This window comes from Polypterus senegalus, chromosome 2 (genome assembly GCF_016835505.1).
Source record: "Polypterus senegalus isolate Bchr_013 chromosome 2, ASM1683550v1, whole genome shotgun sequence".
NCBI classification, from domain to species: Eukaryota; Metazoa; Chordata; class Cladistia; order Polypteriformes; family Polypteridae; genus Polypterus; species Polypterus senegalus.
This window is the reverse complement of record NC_053155.1, coordinates 320430027-320452830: the sequence shown is the minus strand read 5'-3', so window position 1 is coordinate 320452830 and position 22804 is coordinate 320430027. Positions and strand designations below refer to the sequence as shown.

At 44.9% G+C, this 22804-nt stretch overlaps 1 protein-coding gene across 1 annotated transcript in view; it reads left to right on the top strand.

Annotated features, from left to right (window-relative positions):
- The window catches only part of LOC120524094 (T-lymphocyte activation antigen CD80-like), a 46375-nt gene extending 31051 nt beyond the window's left edge, over positions 1-15324 (top strand). The window contains exons 2-6 of the mRNA XM_039745961.1: positions 5132-5473; positions 8258-8551; positions 9892-10017; positions 12355-12411; positions 14621-15324. Coding sequence (XP_039601895.1) covers positions 5132-5473; positions 8258-8551; positions 9892-10017; positions 12355-12411; positions 14621-14691 — 890 coding nt within the window. The 3' untranslated portion in view covers positions 14692-15324. The remainder of the gene's footprint in view (positions 1-5131; positions 5474-8257; positions 8552-9891; positions 10018-12354; positions 12412-14620) is intronic.
- The last annotated feature ends 7480 nt before the right edge of the window (positions 15325-22804 follow it).

Sequence of the window (22804 nt, the reverse complement as noted above, 5' to 3'; positions counted from 1 at the left end):
GACGGTGAAGCGCAAATCTGTTCTGGTCCACAAAGCGCACGGATAACATTCTCGGAAAAGGAAATTGTACAGTTTAATTAAAACTTGTCCTGGATGAATGACAACACTAAAAAGCAGAAGTGGGGTGAAATAACGAGTTTCCTTATCAGCAAGGACTGTAACGTAATGAGGGAAATGGATGGAAAGAAAACTTGCAGCCCCTGCAGCCCTCCTCTGTCATAGAAAAAATAAATTAATCAAAGGCCAAAGTGTGCAACCAGGAAAGTCTGTGATAGAAGAATCAAGCCAAAACAGTAAAGAAATTTAGAGAAATCGGTCCTGGCCAGGAAATTAAGGAACAAAAAGCACTCTATAAAGAATCTGTATTCTCTCCACAATCTTGGTCGACTAGGAAGGGCACCTCCAGCCATGCCAGCCTGGCACCACGGTAGCCACTGTAAAGAATTAATGGCATCCCCGAAATTTGAACCACTTCAAATTGGAAACTAAATTGAAAATAAAATAACAAAAATGAGTAATATGAGCTAGAAAATACAATGCATTACAATACAATACAATACAATACAATGCAATACAATACAATACAATGCAATGCAATACAATACAATACAATCCATCCATCCATTATCCAACCCGCTGTATCCTAAATACAGGGTCACGGGGGTCTGCTGGAGCCAATCCCAGCCAATACAGGGCACAAGGCAGGAAACAAACCGCGGGCAATACAATACAATACAATACAATACAATGCAATGCAATACAATACAATATAATAATAATAATAATAATAATAATAAATTTTATTTATATCGCGCTTTATATTTAACATATCTCAAAATAAGAATAAATTAACAAACAAGAAATCTATAGAAATAATTTAACAAAATGCCTTTCTAAAAAGATACGTTTTTAGGTTTCGTTTGAAGGCTTACGTCGACTGTGGGACTCTATAATACATATAATACATCCATTCACTATCCCACCCACTATATCCTACCTATGGTGTCACGGGGGTCTGCTGGAGCCAATCCCAGCCAATACAGGGCACAAGGCAGGAAACAAACCCCGGGCAGAGCGCCAGCCAATCGCAGCAATGCAATACAATACAATACAATGCAATACAATACAATTAAATGCAATACAACTCAATGCAATGCAATACAATATAATACATCCATCCATTATCCCACCCACTATATCCTAACTACGGAGTCACAGGGGTCTGCTGGAGCCAATCCCAGCCAACACAGGGCGCAAGGCAGGAAACAAACCCCGGGCAGAGTGCCAGCCCACCGCAGCAATACAATACAATGCAATACAATACAATGCAATACAATTTATTGTGGTAGAGCCCAAAATCACAGAAGAAGTGCCGCACACAGACCCTGCCTTTTGGCAGCCCCCCTGCCTTGACTCTCTAAGAAAGACAAGGAAAAACTCCCCCAAAAACAAAAATGGAAGAAACGTTGGGAAAGGCAGTTCAAAGAGAGACCCCTTTCCAGGTAGGCTGGGTGTGAAAAACAAGGGGTCAGTACAACACGATACACCGGACAGAAGACAAGTTTTCTTTTTTCCCCGACATGTCTCATCACCTTGCTGTATCTTTCCCACTTCTATTGAGGACCTGCTAGAGGACCAGCCGCTAGGTACAAAGTGCCTACTACAAAAATGAACCCTTGAAGACCACGTCTGAACATCCGTAACTGAAAGTAAGCAGAAACTCACACGCGGTCCTCCAGTGGGCTCCTCTTCTCATACATCACAAGGCTGAGACACCGGAGGAGCAGACTAAACTGGAGGCGTCCCTGCGTCACCAAACGACGAGCTGAATTGCTGCCTTGAGTGGAATTTCTGTGAAAACTGGAAGTGGCTCGGCTTACGGTGAAGTGAAACTTGACTGGGGAGAATAAAATAAAAGAAAAAAAAGAACATCCGTGTTTTCTAGCTGACCTCTTACAGGCCTTTGTCTACGTGTTGTTATGCCCCTGGGTGTCACGGTCAGGTGATAACCTTTTATTGATCAATATAATAATAATAATGACAATAATAATAATAATGGAAACCATCCTGAGTGTGTGGAACACGCTGTGTAAATATGAGGAAATTCTGCGGTACGCGCCAAAGACAAAAAATGCTTCACTGCAACAAAATTTCCTCTTTGAATGATTCACTCGGCTCCTTTTTATTGTTTTCCAAAGGCTGCTGAGATCATCTGTGATATTCTGGACCTTTAAAAGTGAAAATGAAAAAAAAAATGAAATCCACCCTGACGGGACTCATTCGACATTTGGCCAGGGGTACGGAGTGTGTTGGAACAGTGCAGGGACGACACGGCCCCCCGCTGACAGCCACCCAGACAAAAGAAGATGGCTGACAAGAACTTAAGAAATTGGACAAGGCGAGAGGAGACACTCGTTTGTTTATCGAATAGCTTAGTTGTCCCAACATCTCATCCAGATGCTTCCTGAAGGTTCTCAAAGTTTCTACTTGAGCTCCATGTCTCGGTAGTTTGTTCAGATTCCCTCAACTCTTTGTGTACAGAAGTGCATTCGAGCTTCACTCCTATTCTCCACCGATGTGCCCGTCTATGTGATTTACCTTTACGTTAAAAGAATGCGGCTGGACCTCCTTGAGCGATGCCTTTGAGCGTTTTGAAGACCTGGATGAGGTCCCCATGCTGTCTCCTCAGCTCAGGTTTAATTCCCTGAGTCTCTCACAGTAGGATGTGCCCTTCAGTCCCATGATGCACCTGGCTGCACACAACACTCCAGATGTGGTCTCATCAGTGCCACCTACAGTCTGAGCATAACATCCCTCTATTCAGATTCAACAGTTGTTATGATAGCTCTCATATTTTATTTGATTTTTTAGTCACTTCTACACTTTGCTTAGATGATCACAATGTTGTGTCAACATAAACCGCTAAACCCTTTGTGGAAGTTCATCTCTGTATGTCAGTGTCGTCCCCCCCCCCATATTGTATTTCGATGTGACAAGGCGAAATTTCCACTTTACACGTTTTAATTTTTTTTTCCTCTGTGGCTCAAATCCAGCGCCGTCCATTATGTTGCTGTTGTGAAGTTGCAAAAAAAAAAAAAAGACGGCACAAAAGATGGTCCGTGAGACTTTTAAAACGTATCGTGTCACTACGATGGGGAATATGCAACACTTAAATATAAAAGCTCCACGAATGCATACCGGCATGCCAATGTAGGTCGGCATTTTGCCTCACCTCATTAAATCGTTCGTCAAACATCGAAGTGCGCACATCGGATCCTCAAAGCGGCTTTCTGTCACACGTAGATAGTAAACAGAGACCCTGACGTCACATTCCAACCTTTAGCACACTGCGCCCCCCTTGACTTTTTGCTGGTACTGCAACTCGTGCGCGTGTCGTGTTAATTTCTGGGGACCTGTTAAGAGGACGCATCAAATGAACGCTGGGAACACGTGGCAGCCATGATGCGGGCGCGTACGCGTTCTGAGCGTGAAGTATAAACGAGCCCTAAGTCTTATTAGTCTGTAACGAGCAGGAGCCATTTAGTCCCTTCCTGAAGATCAGGGTCACATTTGCAACTTTCCAGTCCTCAGCTACTTCTCCCTTTTCGAATGACTGCTCAAATGTGCCCTATAAGTTTTTATAGACACGTCTTTCATTTCTTTTAGTGCATCCAATAAAATCCGAACATTCAGGTCTGGGGGTTTTTATTAGTCTTTGGCATATCGAGGACTTGAAGCACAACCAGTCGATCCATTTTATAATCTCTAAACTCGGAGTGTGTTTTTACTTCTCCCTTTGTTTCTTCCTCCACTAACACTTGGTGGAAATATGCGTTTGGTTCATTTGCTGTTTCCTTCTCATTTTCTGTGACTTCTTCTTTGGTGTCCCTTAAATTCTCTTTTATTGTCTTTCTAATTGGAGTTACGTTCAGATCCTAGAGGGGGGCCGCCGTGGCTGCAGGTCTTCAGCCTAACCGTTTTGTTAACTACCACCCCGCGTCTTCAAGGAGAACTCCAAGCAGACAGGGACTGGATGCAGGGTTCATTGGATCCATGAGCCAGCAGTGCTAACTAACTTCTGTGACACCCTGGTAACAGAACAGTAGAAAATGACATACATGACATTATTGTCTCATAGTGTTCTTCACCGATGATGAGCCCAGGGTGATAACACAGATTTACAAATCAATCAATCAAACAATCAGTCAATCCAAACACATGCGTATCGATGGCCCATTGTGCCAATCTCTTATGGCTGTAATCAATGACAGGTTCCATTTCTTCACTATAACAGGGAGTAATCGTGACAGTTTATTAGGTCCATGTTCTTTGTTGGTGGTCTTGAGGTCTTTCCCTGCCCTTCAGTACATCTCTCTGTCCACCACACAACAGCTCCACTGCTTGAGTGGAACTGTCTAGCCAAGCAACGTGACCAAATGATGCAAGTCAGTAGAGGTCGATAGTGGCCACAGTGGTCTCTGACCCTCAGTGAATTCTGCATGAGATCAGACCAGCAGATATGGAGAATTGTCACAAGTTTTAAAAGGTGGTACAGCAGTATGGGCAGAAGTCAGGTGTTGTGGACACTAACCTCGGGGCAGACTTGGATCTCAAGGCAGTAGCAGCCAGACCAGTTCCATGCATATCATCAGGGGGGTACCTACCGTTGGAGCTCCCAGATCAGTAAACTTGGTGACAGCCCCAGAGTCCTGGTTGCAGATGCAGATGTTTCTCCAGCCCTTTTCAGCCTCCCAGGCCTGCAGTTTGGTAGGACAAGGCAGGACAGCTCTGATTTGAGCTGGTCGAGAGACCTCTGGAGGGTTACCATAATGCAATGGCATCAGCATAGTCAAAATTGGAAAATGGTGCTTTGGCACATTGATGCCATTGTTCTGCTTACCAGGAACATTCTAATGTAGTGATTAGCATAGAGGGCCTACAGTCCATGGTCTTAGGTTCAAGCCTTGGAGGTGTGACATCAAACTTCACATCTGCTTTGTGTGGGACCCACAATGGACAGAAACCCAATTGAAGTTGAACACCAGAACTGCACAAAACTGGATCTAGAGATGGTGTAAGGAGCTATAAACAATCCTAATTCCAAATGTCTTTACTTCTGTCTTTCTCACAGGCTCTTCATCTTCTTCTACGAAGATCCACACCATCAATGGGAAAATTGGAGAGCTGGCAGTCCTGCCTTGCATGGATGGTGAGACTCATCCAAACCCGAGGGACATGCGCATCTACTGGCAGATAAACGCCCATATTGTGGTGCACATGTACAACAAGGGCGAGGACGAAGTACACCACCAAGATGAGAAGTACAAGGGCCGCACCATGCTGTTTGTAGACCAGCTCGAGAAGGGCAACTACTCTCTTCAGATAACTAACATCACGCTGGCGGACAGAGCGGAGTACACGTGCCTCTGCAATGAGCATTTGGAGCTCTCCAAAGTGAAACTCCAGCCTGTTGGTAAGAACTGGCAAAGTTTCACTTTCTGTGCCCATAGTGAGGGTGCCAAGCCTGACCAACCCATTAGAAGCCAGAAGGCAGGGAAAACATAAAGGTGGCAAACCTGATGGCAACCACTTTTGTAATTTGAACAGAACTGCGTGAGACACCCTGGAGTGACTTAACCGTTTCCAGGTTCATCCTGAGGTCCACCTGAGGTCCCCTCATGACCTCCTGACATTGGCTTACTCATTGTCTAGGAGATCTTAACCAGGCTTGGCTCCGCGGGTCATAATCTGGGCTGAGACCCCCCACCCATGTTATTGAGTTAATTGTTGGATGTTTGTGACTCTGCCATGCTGTACACCACCTTGGTATTTCAGGTGCCCCCTTTCCATTTTTGGATGGCATTGGGCTGGGCTGTCTGAGCCCCTGTGCCTCTCCACTGTTACTGCTCAGGCCTGCCTCCTAGTGGTGACACAAAGTGGTCTGATTAGTCATCTGTGGTCTTCACAAATTTTTACACGCCATTGATCGATAATCTGCTGCCTTTATTGTATTGTTTGGAGAGACATGGTGGTTGGCGCTGTGCAGTGACTTAGGTTCAAGTATCAGCTCATCACTGCTATGTTGGTGTAAGCTTCATGTCAGTGTTTGATGGTGCCCTGACATGAACTGGCATCTCATGGGGTCTCAACTCCTGCCATGTGACAAATGCTACCAGGTGGTCTGACGTCTCACAACTATGACACCCACTGCCGGTCTGGACCTACCTAAAGAGCTCTTGATCCTGAAATGCACTTTTACTCCACAAAGGTCCTGCATTTAGCCTCTTCTGCGACACCCGTTAGGCCTGACACTCCTTCTGACTCAGCTCTTGACTAGAAGGGCTGCCCACCCATAGCACCTCAGTCCCCTCACAATTACTTCTGGGTTGAGGGCTTGTCTCCTTTAGAACCAGACTAGAGCTCCACCTAGTGGCACCTAGCATCCCTGAAACTGAAGGGTGAAATCATGGCTCCGGGGTGCCTGCATAAATACATTAAGGGTCCTAACACCCCAAACCCAAAGTGTCCTGGAGAACATAAGGGACATTTCTGGCAAAATCTCTCCTCAGTTTGGACTCATTTTCTTCTTTGTGGTGTCCTGTGATGCCCGCTGTTCCCGCCCTGGTCATTCAGCCCTTCTCACAGACATGTGCTGTCTATTGTGAGGCAACACAGCTGGCAGGGTTTCCAGGGGTGAGAGCGGCAACAAGATGGTACAGGGTAGCAGATAAAGAGGCTTAAATGGCATACTAGTGTAGTAACACAATTGCTACTTCAGGGCGCTATGCCCTCTGTCTGTGGCTCATGCTCTGGAAGGGCAACAGGCCAGGGTGCTAAAATTTATGTTAAGGGTGGAAAATGCATTACTGTCCCCGAGACCCCAAAGCCCCCTTTGGATGAAGAGAGAAGGGTGACTAAGATGTGAGAATTCCTGGTGCCTGCAGCCATGGGCACAACCCTCAGTCCCGGGACATGGAGACTCACGACTGAGACGGGCCTGGGTAAGTGAATAAACAAGCAAGACAGCGAGAATCAGAGTGCAATAAACAGAGCATTCAGTCAATTCAATAAAATGCTTGGGGTCCTTAGGTGCAAATAAATAATGAAATAAATCAATTCCATTAAATACATGTTTAAAATCACGCAGGTTGAGAGGCTGCGAGTTTTCTCTGTTTTACCTTCCACATCAGGACATCGGGAATGACAACTTCATGGCCTGCTGCATCCCAGTCCACCACGCAGACCCAAACTGCCCCCTCATCCTGTACCTGCAGTCCCCACAGCTGCCACCTCAGTCGCTCCCCACAGCTCCCGGGGGATCCTTGCCCTTCCCATGGATGAAGCCACGCCATGACCCTCTGGCCTCTGCCCATCTTGTCTGCTCCATAGCCCATCATGCCAGAGAACCACCACAACAGCCCCTGGTCCTGCTCACTTTAAGTACTCAGGATGGCCGGTGCCACCCATCCCGTCCTCTTCTCTCTCAAGTGCCTTTATGACATGCAGTCACTTCTCTCAAGGCTAAACTTCACAAGACCGTCCTGGGCTGACCTGACCCCTTTTTATCTCAGAACCCCTCAACTGCTGGTGCCCGTTAATTACCACATTGCAAGTTAAGCCGGCGGGTTGTGTTAAAAAACACTCAGATCAATTAATAAAACACCCCCTGCCCAAACTTGTCTCACCAAAGGAGGACATGTCGGCGTTTGTTAGAGGGGATGTCTGGGACAGCAGACAAAACTGTCAGTTTAAGGGCATCAGGAGGCCGAGGGGTGCAGGGACACCAGGGGCCAGTAGAGGGAGTTCTAGTCTGGTGGAAGCTGCTGAGCCCAGAGGTGACTCTGTGTCTTGGCGGGAAGTGACCCTCAGTTGGCATTATAGGTGCAGAGTTGGAAAGAGAGTGGCAGGAGGAAGAGAAGGGCATGATATTAACCATGATATTGGTTAGTAGGTGGGCACCGGATAGACGGGGCTTTGTTATGCTTCCTTTGCTTTGTGCTTTGTGGTTCTCCCTGTGATCTTCCCTCCATGTGCTCCCTGTTGTTCAGTTAGGGATTGCCTCCTGGGTGCGGAGGACAGGCACAAAGGCCTCCACAGATCCCAGCATGCATTCCCATGCAAATTGTTTAGTGATGGTATCTTCCCATTGATTGATTGATTGATTATTGACTAATTGAATGACTGACTGATTGATCGATCGATTGATTGACTGACTGACTGACTGACTGATTGATTGATCCTTTTTTTTCTTCTTCAGCAAGTTTCATTGATCCTGTGATTTCGGTTGATGAACCGCGGGTCAATAACCAGGCCTCCAGGAATGCAAGCTGCAAGTCTCACAGTGGCTACCCAAAACCAAACCTGTATTGGACCGTGAGGAATGGGAGCACAGTGGAGCATCCAGAGGCGACTGGCACAGTGATCACACAAGACCCCGACACCCAACTGTACAACATCATCAGCTACATCACTTTGAATTACACCAATGGGAGCATCAGCTGCACCGTCGAAAATCCCCAACTTGGAGAAAACCAGACATCCTCTGAGTGGAGTAAGTCAACTGTAACAGAACACTGGGCTGAGTCCCGGACCCCCCTCATTGGGGCAGGCGTGTGCTCTCTGTGTTCATGTGGGCTTCCTCCTTCAGTCCACACAGTTATTAAACATCTGCTGGCCTCTTGTGGCTGACCCAGGTATTGCAGTCTTCAGCTTCCTGCCTCCCATCCATTGGTTAGCTTGGGCAGTCTGGTGCCAACAGAATACGGGAACAGAAAATGGTGGGCTGGATGGGTCTGGTCAACTGGTTGGGCTTTTAAGAGGAACACCTTCTTATGAGATTCCCCTGTTGTTGTTATTATTCATCCATTTTTTTTATTCTAATGCACAGTAGAATCAATATGAACCTGAGCCTCGCCTGGCAGTGTCAAATGGACAGCAGGAACAAATACTGGACGAGATGTCAGCCTGTCTCAGGGCACACTCACTCATTCAAAGTGGGCCAGTTTAGAGACTCCAGTTAATGTGGGCATCTTTCAGATTTAACAGGAAATGTGGAGCACCATGTGGGCACAAAGAGAACATGCCAGCAGCACACAGACTGTGACCAGCATGAGATTTGAGCCCGGGACTTTGGGGCTGCACTTCCATTCTGCTTCACTGTCCATCCAACTCCTATCTAATTTAGTGTTGTGGACCTCATAGACAGGACACAACCTAAACCTGAATGTAATGCCAGTCAATCACTGGTGATGATTAGAGTGGCTATTTAATTGGCATTTTTTAGGGGGGAAACAAAGCAAATATAATTGAAATAAAACCCCACTCAAACACAGAGAGAACATGCAAACAACACACAGACAGTGACTGGGCTGGGATTAGAACCCGAGACTCTGGAGTTGCAGAGGTGGTGCCACAGAGCAGACTGCAGCCCGAAGGCCTTGGCATTCTGTGACCTACGAATGGGAGTTTATTGACTGAGCAGGGGCTTCAGGGGGGATTCAGTTTTATGTAACAGGGTCACAAGGAGGCGGTTTGTTAAATTCTGGTTAAAACAGAATCAGTTTTAAAAGGTTGACTGGGTGGCACAGCAGTTAGTGCTGCTGTGTCACGGAGTCACCACCCTGGGTTTGAATCCCGTGCCTGGTCATGGTGTGGAGGCTGCATGTTCTCTTTATGCCTGTCTGTTTTCCTCCAACTGTTCCCAAGAACATGGGATGTCAGGATAGCTGGAGGATTGTTAGTGTGTGGACTGGCACCCGATCCAAGGCTGATGCCTGCCTTTCACCTGGTTGTACTGGCATGGCTGCCATGACAATAAACTTAATGGAGTGTGTTACAGTTTTACTGTCCAACCAAACTGGGACTCCAGCTCACATTTCTTCTTCATTTCAGGTTTGCTCCCCGCTGATCCACAGCCAGGCTCCTTTATCAAGGTGCTGGTGGCCTCCCTTTTTGGGGCAGTTGTCCTACTTACAATTCTGGGATTGGTGGTGAAGTGCAAGTGCCTTCCCAAGAAAGGTAAGTACTCGGCAGACATTTTTATATTTGAAAAAGAAGATGAGACTGAAAAACGTCCTTGTCAGGCAGTGTGACAAAGTGGAGATCTATCTATCTATCTATCTATCTATCTATCTATCTATCTATCTATCTATCTATCTATCTATATTATATAGTGCCTTTCATATCTATCTATCTATCTATCTATCTATCTATCTATCTATCTATCTATCTATCTATCTATCTATTATATAGTGCCTTTCACATCTATCTATCTATATCTATCTATCTATCTATCTATCTATCTATCTATCTATCTATTATATAGTGCCTATCTAAAACCCCCTGCCGACTGCCACAACATATATTCAGTTTAAAACAACACCACTACTGAATTGTATGAAACAATCAATACATTCACCTTAATAAAAGGACAAGTGTCAGTGTATCAGTGTGACCGTCAGGTTGCTATACCTCTGTCATTCCAACAGGTGGTGCACGCCAAACATTAACACTGCTCTTATGAATCCCACACCACATGGCATATAACAGAGACATATGCAGTGCATTTATTATTCCAACAAATGGCGCATCAGACACATGTTGTTGCAATGCATTTTTTACTGAAAATGGTTGTGACACGCCATCTGTTGGAATGACAAATAAAATGGATTTAATTACTACAAACACATTTCAACAGATGGTGCACTGCAAACATTGATGAGGTTGTGAAGCCAACCCGGACACAGACAGGCAGGACACCCAACACAGTTTATTTACAAACGGGAAGCCTTTCACAATTGCTCCCCAGAGCACAATACACAGGGCAAAACACCAACACTCATTCCCTTCTTGCCGTCAGTCCTTCTCCCTCCAGTCCTCCTCAGGCTTCATCCTCCTCCTCCTCCCGACTCTGGCTGACGACTGGTGGGGAACGGTCCCTTTTTATAGGGCCCTCAAAAGGACTCCAGGTCCAAGGGGTTCTGCCCTCTGTTGGCCTGGAGGAGAAACTGTCCCAAAACTGCCCAGGGCCTTCCACACTCAGGGTGTCCCAGCAGGGTAAGAACTCCAGTCGCCCGCCACAAGGTCTACGTTGATTGCCTAGATTTGTTCGATGGGTAGCACAGTTAGTTCTAACAGAAATGTGTTGTATGATGAAGGAGATGATCATCAGTGACATGATATCGGTACAGTTTGAACTCCAAGAGTCAGAAGCGATGCCAGTCGAGACTCGAGTTTCAGGCGGTTCTTACACATGCATTTTAAACATCTGGCAGTGCCAGCAAAACTAAAGACGCTGATGACATCACGCAGGACATGCATGGCTCACTGAAGAGTCGCTCAAAGAGAAAGGTTCATCCCCGAGTCGGCCATCACCACCATCATTAGTGCGAGTTTAGGGAGAATTTCTTGTTCGCTGGAAACAATCGCAGGCCTTGGTCTTCATCATTAATGTTGTTCAACGGCTTAGCCACACCTCACGGCGCCAGGTAGACGCACACTGGTCCATAGTGTGTGGTGGTCTCGGATATCTAAGGACCCTTCAGACCTGCTAGTGCTCAGTGTATGTTTGTGCTGCTGCTGCTGCTGCTCAATTGTTGTCTCCTGCGCCTGACAGTCAAATGGCTGACACTTTTTCGGAAGCGGATAAGCGAATCCACAGGAATGGAGTCCCTGGATAGCAGGAGTTTACTGTTCTGTTCACTGAACTCAGTTTGGTGTCCCTAGTTGCCAAACCTGTAAGTCCAGCGCTGTGGTCAGATGTGGTCAGACGCAGCCGGAGAGACGATGGAGAAAATAAACCTATAAAAGGGTTCAAGGCCAGACCACCCACCGACCCCCCCATAAACGTGCTGAAGTCATCTGTGACCGTTTTGACGCACCACCTGAGAACATCTGACTTGACGCTGCCAGGATTGGCTCCACATGTTACTGACCTTGAAGAGGCTTCCCGCTTTCCTTGAGCAGAACACTCTCTGCCTCCTTCTGCGCTCACTTCATTACAATTACAAAGGCTGTCCGATAGCGAGACCACCTGCGGTTCACCTGTCCCGATAGCGAGACCACCTAATGTTCACATACTGAGGACGGTGTGCATGTGACTAATGGCAGACCACCGCTGAATAGTTTTTCTGGGCCCCTGTAGCCCAGATTAGCCCGTGCACACCTCTGGCCATGTCCGCAGCCCTTGGCGGACTGGCACTGGGCCGCTGACCACCTTGTTCCCAAGTGCTGCTGGGAGAGACCCTGAGCTGGATAAGCAGGTCTGATGACGATGGATTGACGCGTTTGACTCATTGGGCGTGTGAAACGAGGGGCGTCCTGCTAAACTTGTTCCTGTGCTTTAATATTTCTTAGGAGGCCAGAGGGACATCCCAGCGGAGCTGCTGTTGGACCACATGACATGTCCTCAGGGTGAGTGGTTCCAAAATATTCTGACATATTTGATCACAAATGAATACATTTAGAGCGCGTCTCATTTGTCACATCGCAGTCAAGGCCAAAACAAGGGAGGGAGACCCCCCCAGACTCAGCCAGGACCCCTTAATACTACCTGCTGACTTCAGCTTGAGTGGCCCAAAATGGGGAGCTGGAAATGTACATAAATATAACTGCGGCCACAAGGGGGCAGTGTCAGCGTACCTGAGATAGTGCCAGGATCAGGAGCAAATGGCGCAGTCCGGTGGTAAGAGGAGACGATCCTCAGGCAGAACCGCCGTCTCAGTGAAGAGTGGAGCAAGATCAGGGTCCAGGTGGTCTGATCACAGCTCGTCTCGTTTTGGTTTGGAGTTTCTCTTCGGTTAGCCTGTTAGTGGGGGGGGGGTCACACCAGCATGATGACCTGCCAATTATCGCGGAATTTGGGAGACTTACCAGGTTTGTTATTTGGTTTGGTCTACTCCCACCATTGGCACACAGCGATCCTGTCCAGATAAAGTCTCGAGTGCCACCAATTGTCAGTCACATAGGATTCTCTGCACAGGGACTCGCTGTCACCCATGCCAACAAACATGTGGGTGTGTCACAAGGCTTCTGACTTTGGCTTTGTGCCACTTACCAACCAAACAACGTCTCACTTCTAATGCGGTTGTTCGAATTATGGAGGAGCAAAGTCACAGCCCTGATTAACCCAGAGGGCAAGAAAGCAGCAATCCTCCCCACATTAGGTGCCACCTTATTATGTCACTCACTCCACATAAATGACAAGGTATAGAAATATAAAAGCAATGAGGTATTTACTAATGTATGACACGGCCAAATAGAAGAAAACAGAACAGAAAATAAAAGAGATAGCAAAGTCGGGGAATGAACTGTCTTAGAAAAGCTGACAGAAAATCAGAAATATCAGAGGTGGATGTTGTCCTGAGGGAGGAGCTTTTAGTTTAGCGATTGGCGTTCTTTATAAATGACGTTCGCCGATGTCAGGATGAGATGGGCTCACGTCTCTCCATCTCCGACGTCACTTCCTCTGCTGCCATTCTGTCGTCATCTCTGTTGGTCACTCAGACAAGTCACATTTATGTTAAAATGCACACGTGGGGTTTTGGGTCATGTGACATTGCACGCATCTGATTGGCCGTCTCATCCTGATGACGAATGACTCTGATTGGAGGGTTTGATCTTTTTTAGTTCCTCCGCACTTCTTCCTTTCTCAAGCTGTAAACTAATTCTCTAACGTCAAGTCCTGCGGCGTCCATCAATTCCCAGGTTGTATCTGAAGTGGGCTGTGTGGCTCTGGGTGGCTCTGCACGGCGTACACTTGACTTCTTTTCTCTCCGCCATTAAGTTGTAAGCCAGTTGACACGGAGGCACTAAGGTGATAGCTTACTGGTACAACACAGGAAGAATGCAAGACAAAGGATTCTTACAATGGCTGTAATTAAAGGGCTGTGAATTCAGCTCATCCTGCTTCATTTAAACAGAACAACAAAAATAAAAACTCGGCATTGGTCGTCTTTAAAGAGAAGCAACACAGAGTCTGAACATCACAAACATCACTTTTGAAGAGTAGCACGTTTGTCACCTCAATACAAATTATAATAATGGATTGGAAATATGAATTGATATACTCATTTGGCTGCATTGGATGCATTTCTCTACTTGACCAAAGGTGTCGCCATTTCCCACTTTACTATTATAAATTGCAACTTTTGTGTGGAAAGCTGCATAAGCACATTTCTGTCTGTATTATAGTGCCTTTTACATTTATCTATCTATCTATCTATCTATCTATTATATATCTATCTATCTATCTATCTATCTATCTATCTATCTATATAGTGCCTTTCACATATATAGTGCCTTTCACATCTATCTATCTATCTATCTATCTATCTATCTATCTATCTATTATATAGTGCCTTTCACATCTATCTATCTATCTATCTATCTATCTATCTATCTATCTATCTATCTATCTATCTATTATATAGTGCCTTTCACATCTATCTATCTATCTATCTATTATATAGTGCCTTTCACATCTACCTATCTATCTATCTATCTATCTATCTATCTATCTATCTATTATATAGTGCCTTTCACATCTATCTATCTATCTATCTATCTATCTATCTATCTATCTATCTATCTCATAATTAATTAATTAATTAATTCTTTTCAGAGAACGGCACTGGAGGTCACCCCCAAACCCAGGAGACTGTCGTCATGTTAAAGAACGACATGGAGACATAAACGCGAGGGTCCCGCCGCCTGTAGGTGGCGCTGCTCTCATGCACATTGAATTACTGCGAGGAGCCCCGCTCGTGGCCGCGGACTGAAGCCGGCAGTTTTCGGAGCGCATCGTCCTCGTTTGGCTCCACACCTCAAAGCCCAGGTGGGCCTGATCAGCTCACGCACCGTCCTTTTACTGTCTGCTCCTCTGTTCTTTTCTCGCATATAAAAGCCTGCATTGCTGTTGGAGGACAGGAGAAGACCAACGCTGGGCAATTCCTAACAGGCGATCTTCGTTATTTAACCATCCGCTCCGACGTTCCTCTGAGCTCACTGTTACAGCTTTGGACTTCCTTCAGACTTTACTTCACCCTGCATTTTGAAATTCAGTCGGCTTTCAGTGAAGAGCAGTTTATTTGATTAATGCTTGGCGAGCGAAGTCTAAAATTTCACCAGCAGGTGGCGCTGCTGCAGCAGCCTTTCGGGTGGAGTGACGCTGTCGGCGGACTCGACATGCGCTTCCCACTGAGGTTGCGCGCTTTCACTTCATGTTAATTCATTTAAGGGAAAAAAAATACTGGGATCAGGAAAAACTGGCTTGGCGATGGCAATTAGTGACTCTGAGCTGTTGGGATGCATTGGGATAGGAGCCGGAGGGGGGATTGGGGGTGGGGGGTACTGGTGGGCTTCGGCGGGGTGACCCGCTTCTGCCAGCCCAGCACGAGTTAACAAGACAATACGAATTCAAGTATTACAATTTGCTGAAAAATTGTCATTAATGTTAAATTATTTGCACTTTAATTTATTCAGTATACATTTTTTTTATTGTTAGCATTGTTTGAGGGTGGGGGGCGTGAATGGTGTCCTGCGTTGGCTTAAAGAACATCTATGGACATCTACCTCAGAAACTTGTGGACATCAGCTGAAGAATGGACCTGCCATCGGGGACACAAGCAGAAAACAGCCTGCTGAAAAGGACATTTCATAAAATGAAAAAGAGAACATTGGACTCTATGTGTGTGTGTGTGTGTGAGAGAGAACATGGATGTGTGTGAAAAAAATTATAAAGAGCGTTACACTGTAATGAAAAGACACGACCTAATATGAGCCGCTGTCATTTGTGCTAAAAAGTGCTCTTTTATAGCGTCTTTTTATACTGATAGCGACATTCATGTGTGTCTATAATAAAGTGCTTTGCTCATTAATCTGTCTTCAATATTGCGTTTTTTTATTAATGTATTATAGTGCCTTTCATGGGTATCATATCCTGCATTTTTCATCTATTTGATGAGTCCACGTATATCATATTGTGCCTTTCTCATCAGTCTACCTACTGTATTTATCTTTAATAAATACTGCCTTTCATATTTCAAACATATCGTGATTTGCTAATTATTCCATTTTTAATATAACATCTTTTCCATTAACCCATTATATAGCACCTTTAATTCTTTGATATATGATGACTTTCCGACCTATCTACTGTATCTATGCATGACATTGGACCTCTCATAAAGTCTATCTGTCTACTATATAGCGCCTTTTGTATCTCACCACCTGCTGTATGTATGATGTCTGGTGCCTCTCAAGTCAATCAGGCTACTGAAGAGTGGTGCCTGTCATCATCTATCTATCTATCTATCTATCTATCTATCTATCTATCTTATAGTGCCTTTCATCTATCTATCTATCTATCTATCTATCTATCTATCTATCTATCTATCATATAGTGCATCTTCTATCTATCTATCTATCTATCTATCTATCTATCTATCTATCTATCTATCTATCATATAGTGCCTTTCATCTATCTATCTATCTATCTATCTATCTATCTATCTATCTATCTATCTATCTTATAGTGCCTTTCATCTATCTATCTATCTATCTATCTATCTATCTATCTATCTATCTATCTATCTATCTATCTATCTTATAGTGCCTTTTCCATCTGTCTTTTTATCATAGAATATTATTTCCATCTGACTATCTGCCATACGTTGCCCTGGAGAAATCCCCACCTCTTCCCACTCCTCTCTAAAATGGTTCCCAGAGTTTTCTCTCTTTCTGATGGCCTCTTCCTGTCCCAGAGGCTCGGAGTTTGTCCCTTCCTTTATTTTGTTGTTTCAGGTGTTGAGCTGTCACTCGTATGCCAGGTCCCTAACAAGGAGGTCCATCATCTTCAATGGAAGGCCTTGCTGTTTCATCTCCTGACCACCAGGATGAGCCCGAGACCACATTCTCTGACCCACCTTATTAAGTTTGTACCCCCTATGCCAGCCTGGCCATGTGCCTGCTCCAGTGTGCCAGTGAGTGGCCAGCTGTCTTCAATTGTCAGGTTGGAGGAAGGCTTCAGCAAAGTGAGGAGTGACTGGATGACACCAGAAGTCTTCCGTGAAGGTGAACTTAAGGGGGCAGCAGCTCTGGAGGAGCGCTGCGTTCAGACTGGTTATGGAACGTGGATGAGTGTTAACTGTAATGTGACGTGAGGGGCCCTCCTTGTGTGGGAGTGTATTGAGTTTCATGAAGTGTATGGTGCCTTGTGACAATGCAAAGGGTGAAAAGAAAAGAAAAGCCTGACGCAGCGAGAGCCGAGTGTCTGAGGGGTTTGTCCAGGTGCTCCTGTCTCACCTTTCAGTCCACAAACAGGTGCATTGGGGTAACTGGTGAGTGACCTGGGGGAGGATGTGTGTGTGTGTGTGTGTGAGTGAGTAAGGGGGCCCAGCAATGGTGTTTACTGGCACAGGTGATGCTGGATATCTGGGACTTTGCATGTGGGCATGAGGACATGAATGAGTGAGTGAATGAATGAATGAGAGATGAGTATACAGGTATGAATGACAGTGCATAGATCAAATACATAATGAAGGAGTAAATCAGCTGAGTGAATGAATGAATCTCACACACATGAACATCTGATAAACGACAAGCTGTTATGCATTTATGTTTGGAGTTTATCCATAAGGAAATATTCAAAAATTAAAACAAAAAGAGAGCAACACCTGCAGATCTGCAACGAAACAGCAGGGGGCAGCAGAGCGCCGCGGTCCTACTCAAGTGACTTTGACAGACTGCCAGCCGTTTGCTTTTCTCCCACAAGAAGGTGAGCCGGGCAGGGCAGTCAGCGGGCACCGCTTTTGGCTTTTATTTGACTTAAATGGGAACTTGTGGTACACACACAAACACACACAGACCACGTGGCTCATGTGCACCTCGCTTAGGGATATTGTCACCTGCCGTGCCACCCTCACTCATCTTGCTTTCCCATCTCATGTTATATAACAGATAGATAGAAATGCATAATAGATAGATAGATAGAAAGATAGATAGATAGAAAGGCACTATATAATAGATAGATAGATAGATAGAAAGGCACTATATAATAGATAGATAGATAGATAGATAGAAAGGATGGCACTATACAATAGATAGATAAATAGATAGAAATGCACTATATAATAGATAGATAGATAGGCACTATATAATAGATAGATAGATAGATAAATAGATAGATAGATAGATAGATAGATAGAATGAAAGGCACTATAGATAGATAGATAGATAGATAGATAGATAGATAGATAGATAGATGTGAAAGGCACTATATAATAGATAGATAGATAGATAGATAGATAGCTAGATAGATAGATAGATAGCTAGATAGATAGATAGATAGATAGATAGATTAGATTATTAAGTGTAATTTGATTAGAATTACACGCCCTCACCAGTCTCAATTTGGCAGTGCAGGACGTCAGACTTTGGCACAGTGCCTTGGTGTCGTTCCCTGGAGCAGCTCAGTACCATTCAGCACTCAGAGAACAAGCCCACCTTGGCCAAGAGGTGACTCATTGCAGGGCCTGACGGTTGAGGGTAGAAATGACCTCATATTTGGTTCTTCTTGGAGCAGCTCTGTTGTCTCCATTTTTTTACTGGAGGGGCTCCTCATACTGGGGGTCTAGGAAAATAAGCATCTTCCTGAGTGATTTGATGTGTCCTTAGAATGTAAGAAATTAGACAGACGAGAGACCATCCATTCCATTTGTCACTTTGTCTGTTTAGCTCATAGCTAAGCTGCCTGAATGTCTCCTCCAGATCCTTCCATAAAGGTTGCTAAGGGTCCTTCTTCAGCTCCATGAGTCACTAGTTTGTTCCTGAGTATCACATGTCTTTAGTTAAAGGTGTTCTTCCTGGCTTTAGTCCTAAATGTCCTCGGTTACCTGATTCAATGTTAAGTTGAAGGAATTCTGCTGGACCTCCTTTGTAGACACCTTTGTGGATTTTGAAGACCTGGATGAGGTCGCCATGGAGTCTCCTCTGCTGAGGTTTAATTCTCTGAGTTTGTCACAGTAGGACATGTCCCCAAGTCCCATGATGCACCTGGCGGCTCTCCTCTGTCTAGCCTGTGAGCTCACTAGTGCCACCTACAGTCTGAGCATAACGTCCCTTGGTTTCACAACCTAACCTAACGTTTTGTTTGCCTTTTTAATTTCTTCTGCACATTGCTTAGATGATGAGGTCATTGTGTCAACACAAACCTCTAAATTCTTCTCAGAGGTCTCATCTTGCATTTGCCAAAGTGTTGCACTTTTCTACATCAAACCTCTATTTCGAGGTGTTCACCCGTCTCATCCATGTTGTTTTGAATTCTTTTTGCTTCCTCCTCAGTGTCTGCCATTGCTCCAATTTTAGCGTCATCTGCAAATGTCCCAAGTTTAGTAACAACACTGAAATCAACGTCACCAACAGTAAATCAGAAAAAGTAAGGAGGGTCCGAGGGCAGACCCCTGAGGGACTTCACCGATGGCCTCACTCTTCTTCTCTGTCCTCTTTGTCTCCTGCTGGTTGCCCCACTGCAGGTCCAGGTTTGCCGTCATCCCTGATGTCCACAGCTTCGAGTTTCACAATTCATCTTCAGCGTGTGATGACCGAGTCAAAGGGTTTGAAAGTTGAAGTCAATTATTTTGTGTCTTTTGCTTTTTTAGAACATTAGAACACTCTGGATGAGAAAAGACCATTCAGCCCAACAAAGCTCACCAGTCCTATCAACCATTCAAAGAGATCACAGAGATTGGATTGGATTGGCAGGGTCTTCTTCTCATAATCCCAGGCTGGCTCTTATCTCTCTATTATATAAAAAAATCCTGGGATGAGACGAGACTTTCTCAGAGAGCTAATTTCATGTCCTGTGAGGCGAGACTTTGTGCCAAGAGATTTAAGCAGGTCTGGGGCTGGAAATAAAAGACAAAGAGTAGAAGACAAAGTAGAACATCGTAAAGAGGTTTAAAAAAAGTTGGTATGATAAACATGCAGAGCAGGTTAGAGATTATGAAAGTACAAAAATTCAAAAGTCGCAAAAAACTGATAGTAAAGATCGCATTCGTGCAAATGGAAAATATTACTCGGTGAAATAACAGCGGAAAGAGTTTGAATATACAGACAGAGGTGATTTGACAGAAGTATGGAGATCTTGTTCGGCTTTAGAGACTTGTAGATCATCTAATTCGTGTTGCCAAGTAGGGTTGCCTTACAATGAAGAGGCGAATCCGCGAGAATTGAAAGATTTCTTATTTGGTGAAAATGAAACCCACACACACTACAGGCAAAATATCTGAATCTACAATAATCAGTTCGCGTTCACATCATTCAATGCTCAAGACGTAGATTTACACGATTCAGGACCATACGCTATGAGAATCTGTGATCCTGCAACAGTTAAACCTACGACGTTTAATTAGGAAGAAACCACAATTGAGTCAGGTTTATATTTATGATGACAGTGAAGCGATGCAACAAAGAATCAAAAGAGTTAAACGATCGGACGGATTAGAAATTCTACAGCCAATAATGGATACAAAAAGTATCGCACTTTACACAAAATGTATCTGAAGAACACAGACAAAGAAGTTTCTATATACAGTAAATCCGAAAGATCAGAGTCACATTTATAATATTTACCTCTCACTTGGACAGAGGCAGTGGTGCTGTAGGAATTATATCTCTGGACATCTCTAGTGCCTTCAACACCACCCAACCTCTGCTCCTTAGAGACAAGATGACAGAGATGGCAGTAGATTCACACCTGGTGCCATGGATCGTGGACTATCTTACAGACAGACCTCAGTATGTGCATCTCAGGAACTGCAGGTCTGACATTGTGGTCAGCAGCACAGGAGCACCGCAGGGGACTGGACTTTCTCAGGTACTGATCAGCCAACGTACATCAGACTTCCAATACAACTCGGAGTCCTGCCACGTGACAACACTGCTATGATGGGCTGCATCAGGAGTGGGCAGGAGGAGGAGTACAGAAAGTTAATCAAAGACTTTGTTAAATGGTGCGACTCAAACCACCTACAACTGAACACCAGCAAAACCAAGGAGCTGGTGGTGGATTTTAGGAGGACCAGGACCCTCATGGACCCCCGTGATTGTCAGAGGTGACTGTGCAGAGGGTGCAGACCTATAAATACCTGGGAGTGCAGCTGGATGATAAACTGGACTGGACTGTCAATACTGATGGTCTGTGTAAGAGAGGACAGAGCCGACTATACTTCATTAGAAGGCTGGCGTCCTTCAACATCTGCAATAAGATGCTGCAGATGTTCTATCAGACAGTTGTGGTGCGCGCCCTCTTCTACACGGTGGTGTGCTGGGGAGGCAGCATAAAGAAGAGGGACAAACTGGTGAGGAAGGCAGGCTCTATTGTAGGCACGGAGCTGGACAGTTTGACATCCGTGGCAGAGCGATGGGCACTGAGCGGGCAACTGTCAATCATAGAGAATCCACTGAACAGGATCATCTCCAGACAGAGGAGCAGCTTCAGAGACAGACTGCTGTCACCGTCCTGCTCACTGACAGACTGAGGAGACCCCACACTATGTGACTCGGGGGGTAAACGTTAACATTATACAAAGTTATTGTCTGTTATACCTGCATTGTTATCACTCTTTAAATTTAATATTGTTATTATCAGTATGCTGCTGCTGGAGTATTTATAAAGTATCTATCTATCTATCTATCTATCTATCTATCTATCTATCTATCTATCTATCTATCTATCTATCTATTATATAGTGCCTTTCATATCTATCTATCTATCTATCTATCTATCTATCTATCTATCTATCTATCTATCTATCTATCTAAGACGGAGATATCAAAGACGGAGTTGATATTCGTGTTTATCCAAAAGCACAGTGCGATTCGATACAAGCGGCAGATCTAGAAGGTGATGAGCGTGTTGGGTCCGCACGGGGGTTGGCGAGCGAAGCCAGGAGGGGGCAGAGCCCCCCTAGTTTAGCAGATGATTTTCATGGAGGTCCTTTCCTTGTTTATTACTTATATTAGTTTCTATAATTTTGCTCAGCACCGCAGTAAGACTTATTGGTCTGTAATGATCAGGGTCTGTTTGCTTTCCCTTCTTGGGGTCTCATCAGATCTGGGGGTTTCATTAGTGTTCTATGTATCAAGGGTCCGAAGCACAATTGACACTTTTATTTTAAAGTCCGTAACCTCGGAGTGTGTTTTTTTACTTCTCCATTTGTTTCCTCCTTTACTATCACTAGGGTGAAACAAGCGTTCAGTTCAATTGCGTTTGGTCTCCCTTTATGAAGACTCGAGTCCCGTTTGCAGCTTTCCAGTCCTCAGGTGTTTCTCCTTTCTCAAGTGATGCGCCTAATGAGGCTTTAGAGACGACGTCCTTCATTTCTTTCAATACAGTTTTTTAAAATCCCATCCGGTCGCCTTGTTATTCCTCAGAGTTTTAAGGGCCTGAAGCAGACCTGACTCTTCAAATTTCAAATCTATGAACCCGGAGTTTGTTTGGACTCGTTTCATTTGTGTCTTCTGTTCTCATTGTGCAGGTTTTCTTCTGTCACTCACGCAAATTTAGGGGACAACCAAAGGGCCTGAATAAATGCAGTTCCACGCTGGACCAGGGGGTGGCGAAGTGAGCTAATTCTCTCCCTTAATTCCTTGCAGATCATTCTTGGGAAAACCCACCCTGTTTTGGGGTAGCCAATGACGTCACTTCTGGTTCTGGTCCTGATGACATCACTTCCCCTGCAAGGCCGCCATTTTAAGATAATACTCAGTTCTGTTTTGGACTCCATTGTGTGAACATGTCTTTGTC